The 16,608-nt window shown below is 42.2% G+C and overlaps 4 protein-coding genes across 4 annotated transcripts; 3 read left to right on the top strand and 1 right to left on the bottom strand.

The window, feature by feature from the left end:
• Positions 1-217: 217 nt before the first annotated feature.
• On the top strand, positions 218-1,621 carry F4807DRAFT_460089 (uncharacterized protein; the record flags this gene model as incomplete). Its single annotated transcript, XM_048001472.1, has 1 exon — positions 218-1,621. One exon carries the CDS (start codon positions 218-220, stop codon positions 1,619-1,621), a length of 1,404 nt encoding a protein of 467 aa, XP_047854780.1.
• A 1,349-nt stretch (positions 1,622-2,970) lies between these two features.
• On the top strand, positions 2,971-5,907 carry F4807DRAFT_467359 (P-loop containing nucleoside triphosphate hydrolase protein). Its single transcript, XM_048002480.1, has 5 exons — positions 2,971-3,643; positions 3,750-3,967; positions 4,025-5,086; positions 5,141-5,387; positions 5,433-5,907. Exons 1-5 carry the CDS (start codon positions 3,256-3,258, stop codon positions 5,798-5,800), a joined length of 2,283 nt encoding a protein of 760 aa, XP_047854781.1. The 5' UTR covers positions 2,971-3,255; the 3' UTR covers positions 5,801-5,907.
• Positions 5,908-5,929: 22 nt separating this feature from the next.
• F4807DRAFT_424465 (DUF221-domain-containing protein) lies at positions 5,930-9,204 on the bottom strand. Its single transcript, XM_047997875.1, has 7 exons — positions 8,970-9,204; positions 8,801-8,854; positions 8,645-8,742; positions 7,395-8,596; positions 6,950-7,335; positions 6,874-6,895; positions 5,930-6,819 (listed from the first exon to the last, which is right to left on the bottom strand). Exons 1-7 carry the CDS (start codon positions 9,006-9,008, stop codon positions 6,014-6,016), a joined length of 2,607 nt encoding a protein of 868 aa, XP_047854782.1. The 5' UTR covers positions 9,009-9,204; the 3' UTR covers positions 5,930-6,013.
• A 190-nt stretch (positions 9,205-9,394) lies between these two features.
• Positions 9,395-12,206, top strand: F4807DRAFT_424466 (alpha/beta-hydrolase). Its single transcript, XM_047997876.1, has 8 exons — positions 9,395-9,800; positions 9,862-10,241; positions 10,309-10,350; positions 10,422-10,678; positions 10,747-10,861; positions 10,918-11,384; positions 11,448-11,656; positions 11,720-12,206. Exons 2-8 carry the CDS (start codon positions 9,925-9,927, stop codon positions 11,972-11,974), a joined length of 1,662 nt encoding a protein of 553 aa, XP_047854783.1. The 5' UTR covers positions 9,395-9,800; positions 9,862-9,924; the 3' UTR covers positions 11,975-12,206.
• The last annotated feature ends 4,402 nt before the right edge of the window (positions 12,207-16,608 follow it).

The following is a 16,608-nucleotide window of genomic DNA, read 5'->3' on the forward strand; positions in this document are numbered from 1 at the left end:
GAGTATCTTTCGAACTCGGGTTTCCCACACTAGCAAACTTCCCTAGAAGTAATCATTCTGTGAAAATCTTGACTTTACTAAAATAATTCATCATCTGCATCCTTTCATGAACCCACACTACCTTGCCCAAGAAAAAAATATCACAAACCTCACACTATTTTTCACGCTTCACTTATCTCGCAAGTCAGCATAAAAGCTGATGAATTCAAATTTCACCATGAATAAGAAACAGACAAGCAGTGCCGAGGCCTTCCATGGAGGCAGCTCTCAATATTACCCTCCCCAGCCTCTTTACCCGACCAACCAGTCTGCTATGTATGGCACAGTCAATGGAATTACCGGCATGAACCAGCAGGGACAAAATCCTGCTATTCCTGTCCCTCAGGGCCAATCCAACATTGTTCCCGATGGTGATTATTCAAGTGGACCTCCAAGCAAGAAGACAAAGACGACAACGAAGACGACAGGATCGAAGGGGCCAAGAATCAGTACATCCTGCGATCAGTGTAAAGACGCCAATTCATCCAAATGTTTTGGTTGGCCCTGTGAACGCTGTGCAAAGGACAAAAAAACGTGCGAGCCAGCAAGCACCCAGCTGGGATGCCAGAAGTGCCAGGATGAGGGAGTCGACTGCAGTGGATATGGAAAGCAGTGCAAGAATTGTGCTAGAATTAACAAGGTATGCACCTATGGAGAGGTCAAAGCTCGGTTGGAGGGTAAAGCAAAAAAGCCTGAAGCCGTCCACATTATTGCCGCTGCCCTCCGCAACAACCCTGCCATCGAGGAGATGATTTTCAAAGAACTAGAAAACGGAAAAGTGGCGGGTACAGGTCTTACCATTCTGGAACATCTAGCTCAACGAGATCCAGCACGCCAGGCCGAACTCAAGAAATCATGGAACACTGGTAGAATACAGCAGCTTGTGAACAGCAAATGCGATGGGACTCAAACTCACCAGGATGTGTCTGATCAGACCCCTGCTGAGTCGAATACAATGCTCTCTACTGCGGTGCAGACTGCTCCAGCTCATTCCGGTGGCTTTATGGCATCCAATATCGAAGCCGCAGTTGGTGGTGTTGGTGATATGGGTGGTACTGCAGCAACCTTTCCTGATGATTCTCAACGTGATCATCTTGGTCATCATCCGAATCTCCCCCATCATGCTATTCACAATAACAATGACGCCAACCCTTATGGTACAATTGCGAATGCCTATCCTGGAGCCAGTGCTATTAGCGCGTCTCCTTACGACCCTATGACTGAAGGTTATAACGCCCAATATGATGCTTCCACTGAGGCTCCTCAAGATGATCTTGCCGGTACCCACAATGATTATCTTATCAATAGACCTCCCGGACATGATATAGAGGAGCGACTTCGTGCTGGTTTGATAGAATATGATAATGAAACTAGTGCCAACGCAAACCATCTCGACAATCCTGCCGGTACCTATATTGGTAACCCTATCGAACACCAACCCAACCCTGACCTCGAACACCCCCTCAGTGCTGCCGGAAACAGCTCTGGCTCCATATCGGAACACGAGGTCTCTTATGATCAGGGGCCTTTGACCGCAACCGAGGTCGAGCGCGTCGTCAGTCTCTTTATGTCGCGTCACTAGGCCCGTACCCGATATTGAGGATGATTATACTTCTTTTCCTGGTAACGAATCCTAGGAAAGCAAAGGCTCTTATGGACGGATTATTCAGTCTGGGCATGGAGGCAAGAAGCTAAGGACAGATTCGGGAATTCATGGGAAAAGGGGGGATATCATTTGGCTAGGTGGATCCTGTTCTCTGGCTTTCGTGGGAAGATGAATGAGTTCCCTATCTCCTGCGCTATTTTATTTACTTTGATACTTGCTAAGGAACTAACTTGGCTGCGAGCCTGGTTCTTGTTAGCTTTAAATAGGTAGTCTTGCATGCAGGTCTCCTTCAGAGCCTCCTACAACTCATATAATACGGCTACAATGCTATATACATCCCTTTCTCAATGGAATGACATCGAATTATGAGTAGCTAAATTGTGTACCTAGGTACCTTTGACATCCTGTCAATATGGCCGCCAAGGATAACTTCCATTAGAGATGAAAACGTTGCTAATACTGTCTATGCTGTTGATCCCGTCACTAGGGTCGTGTTCTTGATATCCTACCATCATGATAGTCTTTTTGTTCTTACGGCACGTGTATCCCCTACGCGATCTTCCAGCCAGTTGCTGTTTCTTAAGAAGGTATTCAAAAGGCCCATCTCTACCCTGAAAAGTCCTATTGCACGCCGATGGTTTAACAACTTGCGTTGCTACCGCTCATGGCCGCCTTGACGTCCTCGTTTACATCATTGGTGTAGGTTACTTTGATCAAGACTCGAGATTTAGGACTTACGATAATTGGGAAAATCCTGTATAGGTTGGGGCAACGAATCATGCCTATTGCATCATGTCTTACTGACCGGCACAGTCTCAACGAAGTACACAATATTGGATTTATTTTGTTGACTCGTGCCACTATCCCAGATCCAACCGCTAACGACTGACCTGCGGCTAGGCGGCGTAATTGTAATGCTCACTTCTCTGGTCTCAGAGCGCGAATTCTCAGAGGCACCTAGGTAATTGCGTTGTAGAGAAGCAAGTGGTCCAAGAGAATGGTGCAAACGGCGGCCCTCGAGAACGAGGCAAGAGTTGTTCGGGTCATGGTAAATTTCTCCAAGCTTCTCCGGAGGAAAAGAAATCCTTGACTGGACGTTTGCCAATGAGCATGCTGGTTATACCTAGCATTTTGTAGACGCGGTGGTGATCCTTTCCTGCTCGGCTTCGGTTGTTGATGGCGGCGCATCCCATGCATTGGTCAAACATAGGTAGCGTTCGGAAGCAAGTCCTAAAGTTATGGTGTAGATAGCGGATACTGTGAGAGCACCTTCAACGGAGGCAATCCGGCCAACCATCATTTAGCTGGCGTTCATCTGTTGGTTGCGTGTAACACTGAATGTGATATATCGCTTTAGTGAGAAGCAGGCTGGTGTCCAATGCGGGAAATGTGCATATTTGGCGTGGCGTTGGCATGCAAAGTCGCGGCAGCCTGCATTAATTGCCCGCCCTATCTATGCCTGATGTGTGAGGATGTAACTTGCAAACTCAAACCTGAGCAGACCCTGAGTGCCAGGTGAATACCTATCTTCTTGTGCCAAGTCTAGATTTACTCTCGCCGCTATAGTTAACCTCAAGAGTGTTTTGATCACAACCGTTCGATTTCTCAACATGGCCGATCACGCCGCAGCCATCCCGCTCCAGTCCAAGGACCATAAGACATTGATGGACGTTATTGACAAGTTGCGGTCTAAGGGGATCAATCGCTATGTCAACCTTCCCCAGATTGTGGTTTGCGGTGACCAGTCATCCGGGAAGAGCTCGGTTCTGCAGGCTATCTCGGGCATGTCCTTTCCAACTCAGGATAACCTCTGTACACGGTTCGCAACAGAATTGATCCTACGACATACTGGCGAGGATGCCGAGGAGAAATGCCACATTTCCATCTCTCCTGGTGCTGACCGATCGAATCAAGAAAGGGCTCGCCTTGAGCAGTTCAAGTATTCTGAGATCCCTGATAGCAACAATATCGGTGTTCTTGTGGATAAAGCTAAGGAAGGTGATGGGGGTCGGCATCGACCGAGGTAGGACGTTTTGCAAGGACGTGCTTCGCATTGAGCTATCCGGTTCAACACAACCGCATCTGACGATTGTTGACCTGCCAGGGTTGTTCCGCGCCGGGAATAAGGAGCAGTCGGCCGAAGACGCCGCGATTGTCCAGTCGCTTGTGCTCTCATACATGAAAAATCCTCGGAGCATCATCCTCGCCGTAGTCTCGGCCCAGAGTAACTTCGCCTTGCAAGAGGTGACCCAGCATGCGCGAGAGATAGATATCCAGGGTATCAGAACCATAGGTCTCATTACTAAACCGGATACGCTCGATGTCGGTTCTGCAAGCGAACACGACTAGTTGAACCTGGTGCAAAATAAAGACGTCAAGTTCAGACTGGGTTGGCACGTTATAAGAAATCGTGATTTTAAGTCTAGGAATGCCACAAACGAAGAGCGCGACAAAGCAGAACTGCGATTCTTCGACCAAGGAATTTGGGCAGGGCTGCCTCGATCCCAGAAAGGTGCCGGAAGCCTCCGTACTCGGCTCAGCGAGGTGCTCAAGAATCAGATACTGGACCAACTACCCGATGTCCTTGGAGAGATACAGAGAGGACTAGAAGACTGCTCTAGCAGGCTTGAAAAGCTTGGCACGGCCCGTAGTAGTCTCGGAGAACAACGCAAGTTCTTGCTCAATGTTAGCCATCAGTTCTCGCACCTCATCTCCGAAGCCAAAGATGGAACCTACCAGGATAAGTTCTTCGGGAATGCTCGAGAAGAGGAAGGATATGAGAAACGTCTCCGTGCTATCGTTCAGAACACCCTAAGCGATTTTTCTGATCAAATGCGCATCAATGGGAAAGCTAGGGAGATAGTCGAGACGTCTGCCAACAGGAGCCGAAATCAAGTCTTGCGCAGCGATTATCTGCAGGAAGTGAGACGTCTTATGAAGCGGACCCGCGGATGCGAGCTTCTGGGCACATACAACCCTCTGATAATTGGAGAGCTGTTCCACAAGCAATGCGCTCCTTGGAGAGGTTGGCTGGAGAATTACTCAGAGAAAATATTTGGAGCAGTCGATTTCACTGTCAACGCGGTGCTGGCACACGTCGTTGACGAAGACACTAAGGTAAAGCTCTGGGGAGAATTAATCAACGATGCCCTTGATCAGCTTAATCGTCAGCTGCAGAAGAGGGTGAATGAGGTGTTGCGACCTCATGAAGATGGGCATCCCATCACATACAACCATTACCTGACTGAAAATGTCCACAAAATTAGAATCGGTCGTGTTCGAAAACGTCTAGAGCTCGGATTGAACGAGTCAGGGATCACGTCTAAAAAGTGTCCCACAAATATCGACACGGTCTTGGACACACTGGTTAAGCACACGGAAGCAGACATGGAGACATCGGCCAGCTCAGACGCAATCGACTGGATGGAGGCCTACTATCAGGTAAATAGCCCTAAGCGCGCGAGAAGCGGCCCAAAGCTAACCGTACCTAAATAGGTAGCGCTGAAGCAGGTGGTGGACGACTTCAGCACATTGGCTATTGAGGCATCCCTGATCTCTCAGCTACCCGGTCTATTCACGCCAGAAATCGTGTTCGATCTCAGCGACGATGTTGTGAGCAGGATTGCCGGTGAAAGTTGGGAGACGGCAGACGAACGAAGATTCATCACTGACAAGATGGAAATTCTGAGAAGTGGTATGGTAGAGCTACAGCGCCTTAGCAAGCATCGCCGATGCGCAAATGGTAAGTTGACAGGAGGGTGAGCGACTTCAAGCTAATTATTTATAGACTACGAAGAAGCGAAGGCCGACACACCGAGGCCAGTCACTTTTGAGTCAGAGCAATCTTCCGGCCAGTCAACTTCAGGAAAATATATAGAGGATGAAACAGAAGAGGATGAGATAGAGGAGGATGGAATAGAACAGGAAGAACTAAAAGAGGCAATTCAAGTGACGGCAGCTGAAAAGGAGGCCATTGTAGAACCCTCTGAGGTGAAGTTGAACGAAGAGTTCTCGGGAATGGAAGTGGATTACCCTGCTGCGCCAAGGGAAAAAGGACCTTGGGATGACTGGGGTAATTTGCCCATTGCCACTAAGAAAAAGAAAAAGAAAGGCAGGTCAATGACATGTGACTGGACAGGAATGGTAGAGGAATAAGTGAACAATATCCAAATTAGATCCGGTTCACTTAGGATGTTGTGAGCGCCAAAGACGAGCCCCTAGCCTACAGCTGTGTCACAGAGTGAGAGTCAGTCGCAAGAGGCTCGCCAGTGGGTAGATAACAATGGTTATATTAATGCCTGAACCTCTCTCAATCTGATGGATCAAACATCTGATAAAAATGATTGACCCCTTATCAGTGCCTCACTCTCAGTAGATGATACCTTGTTTCCAAATCGGCACTTCCCTAAAATCTTGAGTGCTCCACCTAAGCTTACCCTTCTCGTCGAGCCAGGCGCCCTGGTCACTAGCCTTCAGACCCCTCTGCTCATTTTCCGTGATCTCGTTCCGGCTAACTCCCATAGAATCCTTGGCAATCCATATCACAGGTGTAGTGCTCGAAAGCGCTGGGTTCAAGTATGCTTTCTTGATTTGCTCTTCCGTGTATACCGGTGTGTCCGCTTCGTTATCGTAGGTGTCTCCTTCTTGAAGCCATGCTCTCATGGCCTGATGCGATGCGAAGACTTGAGGCTCGAAAAAGCGGGCTATTGGATCTAATATGCGCTGCGCGACGGCTGGCGGAACATGTGCGCGTTGCCCAAGCCGTTGGATACGAGAATTGGTCTGTGCTTGTCCTTCCTCTGCAGATGATAGAAGTGGCGTCGACTCGTCATCCCTCTCGGATAGAATAGTAAGGTCAGTTGGTAGAGATTTCTCGAGTGGCGCAAGGTACTTGTTCATTAGCATATTATAAAGCACAGTAATTATGAATAAAACCATGATTATGATAGATGGACCTGTTGCTTTCCTCAAACCAAAGAGGCCCAAAAGAGATAATTCGGCGATGTAGACACCAGTAAGAAGGTGTTCGAGTGCTAATGTGTAAGCCTGACCTTTGGTATCTATTTTTGGTTGGATCACGAACAGTAGGTTGTAGCGATATGAGAAGTAGTAGAGTGACAGGCCGAGAGTAGCGAAGCCGAGGACTAGGGGTGCGATGCAGGAGTAGGAAATTGCTGTGAACAGTGAGTGAACCAGAAAGTAGAGAAGAGAAGATGCATTGAACCAACCGATGATTGCGAAGTTGGCAAACTGTATCTAGTTAGCATAGGGTTAAGAAGCTGCGACAAATTCAATTAAGCTGACCTTCGGAAACAACTTGCCCCACGCAATTCCTTTCATACTCGTGTATCTGTTGAACTTCTGTCGCGGCGTCTTATCGAAGAGGTAACCGCAGAAAAGAAATGATAGGAGATCCGAATAATTGAGCAGATTATCAGCGGCCGAGGTGGTTCCCTGAATTATGAAATATGTCAGGTAGAAATTTGATGCCTTTGGAAGTTGTCTCGCTAACAACTCGGGGACTGAAGTGGGGTCCTTGACTCTGTCCATCAGCTCCTTTGCCACAGGTGCTGCCCCAGAGAAGACTGCAGTGACAAGGAAGACCTGTGTTACTTGGAATATGTAGTACCACTTTTGAACGCGCAGTTCGGCAGCGGTGTTGGTCGGGCTACCGAACGACTTGAATATATCTTTAGCTTAATTAGCTTATTCTTCGAACGGAGGTAGGTGCCAGAGGTTAGATGCTTACACCTGAATATATTCGGTACCATCTTGCTTAGCCAACTTGTAGCCAGCGGTGGAATTAAACCAGATAGAACACCAATAACAGGGTCTGGCAAATTTTTCAGGAAACTTAACCACTCATAGGTATCAGCAAGGTAGCCGATATTAGAGATCAGGCCGATAATACCGCTCGGAATGGACCAGAAGACGATTGTCGCAACGACAATGGCTAGGGCAGTGCCCTCTCCGGATATGCGACGAGCAGGCGGAATAGCAATATTATTCCAGATTATCTCGTGTGGTGAAAGGCCGGTATATCTAGGATTAAGGGCTAATAAGTTGCTAGAGGTGACGTTTTGATATGCTTTCTGAGCCTCGGCACACGTTCTGAACTCAACGAACACAGCTGCTGCCCCCTTGGTATCACCAATTTCATGCAATCTTCTTGCATTTTCGATCTTTTCCTCGTCCTCTTTGATCCTATCGCGCAACCACTCAATACTATCGACCTTCTCATTCAATGGAGAGACATTTGGCTTGTGTTTCGGTCTGATTGATTTCATAACCGAATCGGGAACGACCTCGTCGTAGCTTAGGTTACCATCCTGCGAGCGAAGTTTCTTTGCAAGCTTTCTCCTTGCTTGATTGGCCTTGCGTATGAGTGCCATTTCTGCTATCTCGAGCTGTTCGACCTTGGACTTCAGGCTCGATACTAGACTCTCCAGTGCCTCGATCTTCGTGGCCGGCCAAATACGCAAAGCTTCTTCTCCGAAAAATTGTCGAAAACTACTTTCTTCGAGGGCATCTCTTGGCGCTGATAGGAAAAGGACAGTGCGGGAAGAAAGACGGCTAGCGACAGGCTTTGACAAGGTCCAGGCCTGACGAAGTCCAATGAGCCAGAGGCGTTCGCGGGCAACCGTGAACATGACGAAGCCAAGGAATACCCAAGCCATTACCGCGTGGGCATACAAATGCCCCTTTTTCTTAACATTTCCAATGGCTATCTTGTCGAGTTCTGTTGAGGGGCCCCCGCCGGTTGCGTTTACAGGCATGAGGATAGGCCATGTGAAAAAGCAACCAACGAGACAGAGGAAAATAGTGGTCCTCAGAAATCGGAGATACAGATAAGCGTCGAGTGACTGATGATATAAAACGAACTTATCAGGAACCTTTCTCATGGTATGTAACCAATTAAAATACGACCGTCCCACAGAAGGCGTTCGGTCTCTGCTTGAGGTTTAGCAGATTGTCAGGAAGTCCATGGCCTGTACTAACTTCTCGGGTATGCTCCCAATAAACGTACGAGGAGCGTAGATGTTGGGATACCAGCGGCGAATGACGATAAATATTGACACAAAGATGAGACCCGTTACCTTGTGACTTTAGCTAAAACATAACATTTGAGGGTCATAGACTTGGTAAGGTGCTTACCCATGTGGGAACGAAAGCAGACACGACAGCAGCAAGGGATGCCGAGCCTTTGGGCTAGAGAGTGAGCGTATGTTAGACCTAGCAAAAGAAACAAGGTATAGGTAAGCCACTATAGAGTCAAGACCCATCGTACGAAGGTCCGGACCATACTATAATGTTCGTAACTGACCTTCGTCTCCATTACGTTCAAGACTTCATGAGGTTCCATCTTCGCATTATGATTGGTTCAACCTGAATCCCACTCTACTAAAACGGACAAAGGTTTTGGAACCTTGAGACGCTGAATATTTGAAGAAGATTGAAGTCAAGTCATTACTCAGAAGGCTTGAAAATTAGCTCGGTAGTGGTGAAGGCGATGCTGTACTCGTAGTTGTGTATTTACAAGTTTGTAGTGGTGATGACGTAGATGCCTAGACGCGTTCTATCCGTGTCGTGGATGAGGCTTGAAAGGAGTATGGCTGTGTGGCTAAAGGTGGCTAAGATATTACGTTATGCAATAAATTGTAGAGAATATCTTGATATAAGGATAACTTCTTATAGAAATATCCACTTCCTTCAATTAAACCCACCCCCTTTTTCTAAATTCATTTTCTCTTCTGATCGTACCGTATTTTTTGAGACCCCTGTTAGCAGCATCGATTCAGGATGACCTCTGTACGTATATGCGTATTTGATTTATTGATCACGTACTTTAAAAGACGGAAAACACGCCGTATTTTCCTTTTATATTCAATTGAAAAATTATCCTTGTCCAGTCAGCTAGGCATACTTAGGTACCTAGCTATCTGGGGAGGCAGTGCAATTAGACAATACGGCGTATATGCCCTTGAGTGGGACTCTACTGCGCCTCAAGCTTCAGCTGCAACTACAACTAGCCCTACGAATTTACGGCGTATCTTCAACGGCAAATTATAATGGACTTTCTAACGTCGAAGGACTATGAGCAGTCATCTTCTAATGCTCAGCCTGACGATCGGTGATCATTATAATTTAAACTAATGTAAGCCGTCACGTCAGGCATCGAGTGCATCATGAATATTTATATTGCTTCCTTCATCCAGATTTGAGGTTCAGTCTTCATTCATCATCAACCGAGCCTGCGGAAAGATCGATAATAAGCGACAATGAGTTCTCTTCGAAACACAATACTGCTTTCCTTCATTAGTTTGTCCCTTGCCCAATCGTATGAGACTTTGAGACTGCAGTGGGGACCATGCAACAAGACTGAAGTCCCTAGCGATGTTCCAGTACAATGCAGCACTTTACTCGTCCCACTTGACTACACTGAGAAGGATTCCAACGAGACTCTACAACTTGATCTTGTCAAAGTCATCGCACCTGTACAACCCTCCAAGGGAAGTATTCTCTTCAACTTCGGAGGGCCCGGCGGTACGGCACGGAATGAAATAGGGGTTACTCCTATAGCACAGGAATTGCTAGCGTAAGTGGGAAAACGACTTGCTCGGATTGATAGAAAACATTCGGAACTATGTTAATGATTTCTGTAGACTTACCGGCCGCCAATATGATCTTGTTGCGTTCGATCCACGGTATGATTCCTTCCCACGTCCCCTTCTTCCCAAACTCGACAGAGGTATCATTAGTACTGATTGACTGACAGTGGTACTGCGGGCTCTAAAATACCTATGAGATGTTATGACAATGAATTTGAGGCCTGGTCACTGTTCTTCGACCTGAATCCTTCCAATAAGTCCGACGTGGAATTAGGAAACAACTGGGCCCGCGGGAAAATGGTCGCCGAAACCTGTCTTAAGTCACAAAATAAAACAGGCAGTCTCATTAGCTCGGCATTCACAGCAAGAGATATGATGCAAGTTGTGGATGCACTCGGCGAGGACGGGTTACTGCGGTATTGGGGTGAGTCGCGTCTTGATCCCAGTCCGTGCTATATTTCGCCGATTTAACTGATAATAATAATCTATTAGGATTCTCATACGGCACTACGCTTGGGGCAACTATTGCTGCGATGTTCCCAGACAGAATCGAGCGAATGATTCTTGACGGTGTGCAAAATCCTCACGAGTATTATCATGCACAGGCGTATGTTAACGGATAATTCTTTCCCGAGTGTACCTAGTACTAATGCCTTCCGATAGCGACTTTCAGGAGTGGACAGACTCAGACAAAGTCTTTTCGTCTATTTTCACCGGCTGCGTAGCAAATCGCGAGAACTGTGCTTTAGCCAAAGGTAACAACAAGACAGCTGATGAGCTTGAGCAAGCCGTTTGGGATCTCCTAGACACCGTCAAGTACAACCCGATCGCTCTTAGAAGTTACAAAGTCGACTACAGCACATTGAAGGGTATCATAGTGCAGGATCTTTACGACAGTGCCCAGTGGCCCGGTTTAGCGGTATTGCTTAACTATATTTTTACGGAGCAGTTCGACGTACTCCAGGATATGCTAGATGCGTTGAACGCGACGCAGATTACCGACATCTTCGCGACGATCCAACAACCGCTATCTCTAGCCGGGATACACTGCAGCGATAACATGGTTCGAACTGAGAAGTTCGAAGACTTTCTGCCGGCTGTCCAGCACATGTATAACACAAGCAGGATTAGTACGCAGCTTCTGATGCCTCCCCTTTTCGATCAAACAACGAAGACTAACAATTCGACTATAGTCGGTGACGCTTTGGTGAACCTGTATTCTTCCTGTGCGCAATGGAAGATCGAGCCGAAGGAGCGATACACAGGAGACTTCAACGTGAAGACCAAGAATCCGGTTCTATTCATCGGCAATAGTGATGATGCTCTCACGCCGCTAGTCTCAGCAAAGAACGTCAGCGCTACATTTGAGGGAAGTGTTGTCCTAGAGGTTATTGGTTACGGTGTAAGTTGACCCTCCGGCTTATGTCTTGTCATTTACTGGGCACTGACGATATCTCTGAAATAGCACTCCTCATTGGCTGCACCTTCTGCCTGTACCATTAGAACGACCTCGGCCTATTGGGCAAACGGTACCCTCCCTCCTGAAGGAAAGGTCTGTGAGTTGGATGCTCCGCTCTATTCCGGCATTACGTGGGAAGATGTCATCGACAGTGTCTACGGCAACGGCACTTTTACTTCTACCAAACGAGATGTTTCTTCTTGGTCCAAGATAGGGGCTGCTCTAACCCCACCTTTAATCCTGAATGGAAAGTTGGCTTAGAAGATATGGAGGTCATTTACACGACCATCTTCGCTAATTGTAAGGAATAACTTGGAGGACGCATATTAGGATGTTGGGGTCACCACATAGCATTTCTAATTTTTAGTATATGATTGAAATAACGGCATCTCACTTCACCTAACCCATCATCACCATCGTGTACTCCTACTTTTCTAGGTTTGGAAGCGCATGCCACCTAGTCTACCTGAATAAACAATGTGAAAGCTTGAGATCACCCCTGATTCCCCACTTAAAAGCTCTGATGCACTCCATACCCCGAATCGGATTTTCCTTGAAAATACCCTTAACCACTTCAGCAGCCTCCGTAGCTACCTTCCTCGCCTCCTCATCTAACCTACCCCCATTCAAATTCACAACCCGAAACCTTCCCCCCCACAAACGACACCGCTCTCTCGTCAATCCTTCCTCCTTCGACCACAGCCCCGTCATATAATCTAACGTATCGCTCCAGCCCCTTTTCAGCTCCTCCCGATCCATCTCCACAGCGTCCGATCCCCATCCCGGATCCACGTCGCCGTGACCCGGACGTCCGGCGCCCACAGCTGCTCCGTGGCCAACCCGTACGCTTGTGCTTCCAGCTAAAGCGGGATCTCGCACTCCAGCACGTTCCGACGCGCGAAGAAGACCTAGATAGGACGAATCTCGCATCCCCCTCCTCCCGTTCCTTTGGGTTGCCTCCTGCAGCGCGGCCGAGGAGATGCGGAAGTTGAGGTAATTGTTGGCGCTGCTACTACTTCTATTGCTGCTGCTGTTGTTACATAACTCATAGGCACTGGTACTACTCCTGTTAACGGAGTTGCCTTCGTCGCGTCGGTCGCGCCACGCCTCCGGGATGTTGTGCGTGTTGCGCCGCTGCGAGGAGAGACGTGGCAGCGTCGCCTAGTGCAGTTTTCCGTCGGCGTGGACGTGACTTCGCAAGTCTGCCTTAGTCCGCGCGCGCACGTTGCTGGGTTGCGTGGACGAGTGCGCGAGAAGCACGTCGAGGAGAACGAGAAGGCTGTGCGAGGTTGATGAGGTGACGGCAGCCGTGAAGATGGCTTACAACTCTCAACTCTCAGAGCGCTTGCGCGGGATTGGGAGAGTTGGTGATGATGGAGACTATCAGGGATGACTGCCTCGTATGGCGATTGTGTCCTTGATATTATCTACCTAGGTAGATAAACATTCCGAATTTAGGTCATAATATTATCGTCATATCGTTGTCGGGCTCCATTCCAGGCCATCTTGCCATATCACACGATGAACTTCCTTCGTAGCATATCATTAACGACAAAACTAGTTGTCGACTTCCGTATAACAAGCTGCCTATCTGCCAACCGAAATCCGAAAAAGGGATAAATCAACCTCCTCTGGCCGATCGCTTCTATATCATGCCCCCATCTTCTATTTCCAGTCACTACTAGTCCGGCTGATATGTCTCCCCATCTCGAAACCTCTACCTAGGTACCTATCATGAAGATCTCGCTTTTTACGCTCTTGATCTTAGGTCTTGCCCTTATGCAGAACTCTTCTGTTGTCCCGGCACATGGAGGTCTAATTACACAATGTAGAGATTCTCTTTTATTTGAAGCTGATCAATGATCGTAAGGCCAATCAGGCCACAGAACTGTGGACTTGTATCCTTATATGGAAACCTCGCTCTCCAAACGCTCAAGCTGAGAATTTATTTCCAAGTATCGGTAACTTGATAAGCCAAAGACAGCCTGACACCCATCTCTAGCACGAAGGTAATACATGCGTGATCGTTCCTTATCTTTGAGCTCATAAAAAAGGAAGCCAAGATTCTCGAGAGTATTTAACGCTGGGATGTATGTTTTCACTCTTTCAATCCCTAAAGCCTTCTCGTAGCCTTCAAAAGCTTGTTTATACATTACTTCTACTTCTTCCAATTTACCTTAATTCCAGTAAAGAACACCTAGATTATTAACTGTATCGAGTGTTAATGGGTATTCAGGTCACTTTTCCTTACATTTATCATTTGTACGCATGCTATTATTAATGGCATTACAAACGTACTACCCAAAACACTAACAAGCGTTAAAAATAACACAAAAATAATAAAACACTAAAAAATGGATAAGTAATATTTTTATTACCTACTTATATTAAAACCTTTTATACTGTTACGTCTTATTGTGATAATTAATTCTTAATATATAATAAAATTACCACCGGATATATTTATTATAATTAATTTACGCTAGTAAAAAAAGGTTAAGTTATTAAGCATTACACCCCCCTTAAAAATAACCATAATAACCAGAAAAAAACCCGCTATACCAAACATTAAATCTTCACTATAAAACATAATTAATAAATAATTTACTAAGGTAAAATAAAAGGCTAAAATTTAAAAAAAGGTTATTATAAAGTTTATAATAACTTTAAATAATTTTATACAATCATTTAAAAAAAATAATTAAATTAAATACAAAAAAATCGTCCGGGAATACATTAAAATTTTCGGACAATATTTTAATATTTTAATATATATATAATTAAGCAATAACTTTATAACATTATTATACCTTATAAATACTTAAGTTAAGATTAAAATTACAAGGTTAAAACTTTATTTAAATAACTTAATATCGTACATTAAAATAATTAAACGCGGCATTAAAATCGCACTTAAATTAATTATAAAAGCATTAATAATAATATTTTTAATAATTTTCAATAAAACATTTATTAATTTAGTTAATAAGTGATTAATTTTAGTAAAAAAATTTAACATTTGTATATTAATATAATTACTTTAAAATTAATTAAAAGTTTAACCCTTTTTATATGCCGTTTAAATAACTTTAATAAAAACCTTAAAACTTTTTTTAAAGTTTATTAAAGATTTATAATTAATGAATATAAAATAAGCGATTAAAATAATTAATTTAACTATTAAAAATTAACTTTTAAAGGAAAGAAAAAAGAATATAATTAAAAGTATCTTATATATTATAGCAATAAAAATTTTAAAAAAATGGTTAATGTATATAATATTTAAAGTATTAATTAATATAATTAATTTTATTATAAAAACATTTATAAATATTACTTAAAAAATAATTATTAAAAAAGTAAAAATATAAGTTAATTTAACTTTTATAAACATATATATTTCATAAAATAACGTGGATTTTACCTTTAAAGCAACCATTTAAATTATAATTTTTAAGGAAAATATTAAACGTTTTAAATTATTCTTAGTAAATAATTTCTTATGAAAAATTAAAAAATAAACTTATATTACTTATTATAACTTAAAGTATTAAAATTATTATATTATAAAATATTATAATAAAAAACCACTTTATAAAAATTATAATAAACGTTTAAATAAATATAAGTTTATATTATAAAGTATTTGCGATTAATTACTTAAATATATTAATTATTATAAATTTTATTTAGTAAATTATAAAAATTACTTATATAAACTTTATAAGATTAATAAGTAAGTTATTTTTTTTAATTAAGTTAAATTAAAGGTAATTAAAAGGGTTGGAAATTAAAAATATATTATAAAAAATTTCCTTATAAAAGCTATAAGAATAATTTTATTAAAGGAAAAGAATTTTTTTAAAAAAATTTAATAATAAAATATTATTAATAAAAAAAAAGCTTTATTAATTTTTATAAAAAAGTTATAAAGTGAGATTATTACTATTACTAATATAATTAATATTAAAAGTTTTATTATAAAAAATAAAGAAATAATGGATTTTTAAAGTGAAATTATTATTATGATTTTTATATTAATTTTAATTATAAGGTTTATTATAAAAATAATCTAGTTTAAAACTAAAATTATATACTTAAAAAAAGTAAATAAAAAGCTTAAAATAAAATTAATAATTAAAAAAATAGTAAGGAAGTATTTAAAGTAATAAAGTATAAACTTAAAAGTTAATAATTGTTAATTTATAAATAAAAAATGAATTTATTATAAACCTTTGGAACTTAAAATAATTAATATAATTTTTTATAATGTTAATAAAAATTTAAAAATATATAAAATATTTTTATAGTAATGTTGGAATAAAGGAATAAATATAGTTATAATTATAAAGTTATAAATATTAAAATGTATTAATAATATTATAATGGAATATTTAAAATATAATAAATATTTATTTATAAATATTTAGGATATTTAGGAAATAAATAAATTAAAAGTTATAATATATGTTAAAAAAAATTTATAATTATTAATAAAATGTTATTAAAAAGTTTATTATAGGGATTTTATATAATTAGATGTTAATAGTTATTTATATTTAAATTATTATAAAAAACTTGAAATAAAATTGGTAATTAATTATTTTATAATTTTTAAACCTTTAAAAAATTATTTAATAATAAGTAACGTAAATTTATATTACCCGGTATAAAAGCTGGGAATAAACATTAAGAATGATGGACGGAAATTAATGAATTGGTTTGTTAAGTTTAGTATAAACTTTATAAAGAAACTAAGAGTGGTTATTTATAAAGAAAGTTATATATTAAACCTACTTTTTTTAAATATATTATTTATGGAAAGTTAAGTAATAAAAGAATTAAGGTATAAATTAAATCATTTATTATTAAAAATTATTTTTTAAGGTAAAAAT

Source organism: Annulohypoxylon truncatum, assembly GCF_022578515.1.
Source record: "Annulohypoxylon truncatum strain CBS 140777 unplaced genomic scaffold F4807scaffold_14, whole genome shotgun sequence".
Lineage (NCBI taxonomy): Eukaryota > Fungi > Ascomycota > Sordariomycetes > Xylariales > Hypoxylaceae > Annulohypoxylon > Annulohypoxylon truncatum.

Bases quoted from the DNA above. Each gene is read 5' to 3' on its own strand.
- F4807DRAFT_424466 (XM_047997876.1), top strand. From the start codon at position 9,925: ATGAGTTCTCTTCGAAACACAATACTGCTTTCCTTCATTAGTTTGTCC. The intron at 10,242-10,308 runs GTAAGTGGGAAA...TGATTTCTGTAG, and splicing joins ATAGCACAGGAATTGCTAGC to ACTTACCGGCCGCCAATATG. The intron at 10,679-10,746 runs GTGAGTCGCGTC...ATAATCTATTAG, and splicing joins CGGGTTACTGCGGTATTGGG to GATTCTCATACGGCACTACG.
- F4807DRAFT_467359 (XM_048002480.1), top strand. From the start codon at position 3,256: ATGGCCGATCACGCCGCAGCCATCCCGCTCCAGTCCAAGGACCATAAG. The intron at 3,968-4,024 runs GTCGGTTCTGCA...AAAGACGTCAAG, and splicing joins CTAAACCGGATACGCTCGAT to TTCAGACTGGGTTGGCACGT. The intron at 5,087-5,140 runs GTAAATAGCCCT...GTACCTAAATAG, and splicing joins GGATGGAGGCCTACTATCAG to GTAGCGCTGAAGCAGGTGGT.
- F4807DRAFT_424465 (XM_047997875.1), bottom strand. From the start codon at position 9,008: ATGGAACCTCATGAAGTCTTGAACGTAATGGAGACGAAG. The intron at 8,743-8,800 runs GTAAGCACCTTA...TAAAGTCACAAG, and splicing joins CTGCTTTCGTTCCCACATGG to GTAACGGGTCTCATCTTTGT. The intron at 8,597-8,644 runs GTTAGTACAGGC...AACCTCAAGCAG, and splicing joins ATTGGGAGCATACCCGAGAA to AGACCGAACGCCTTCTGTGG.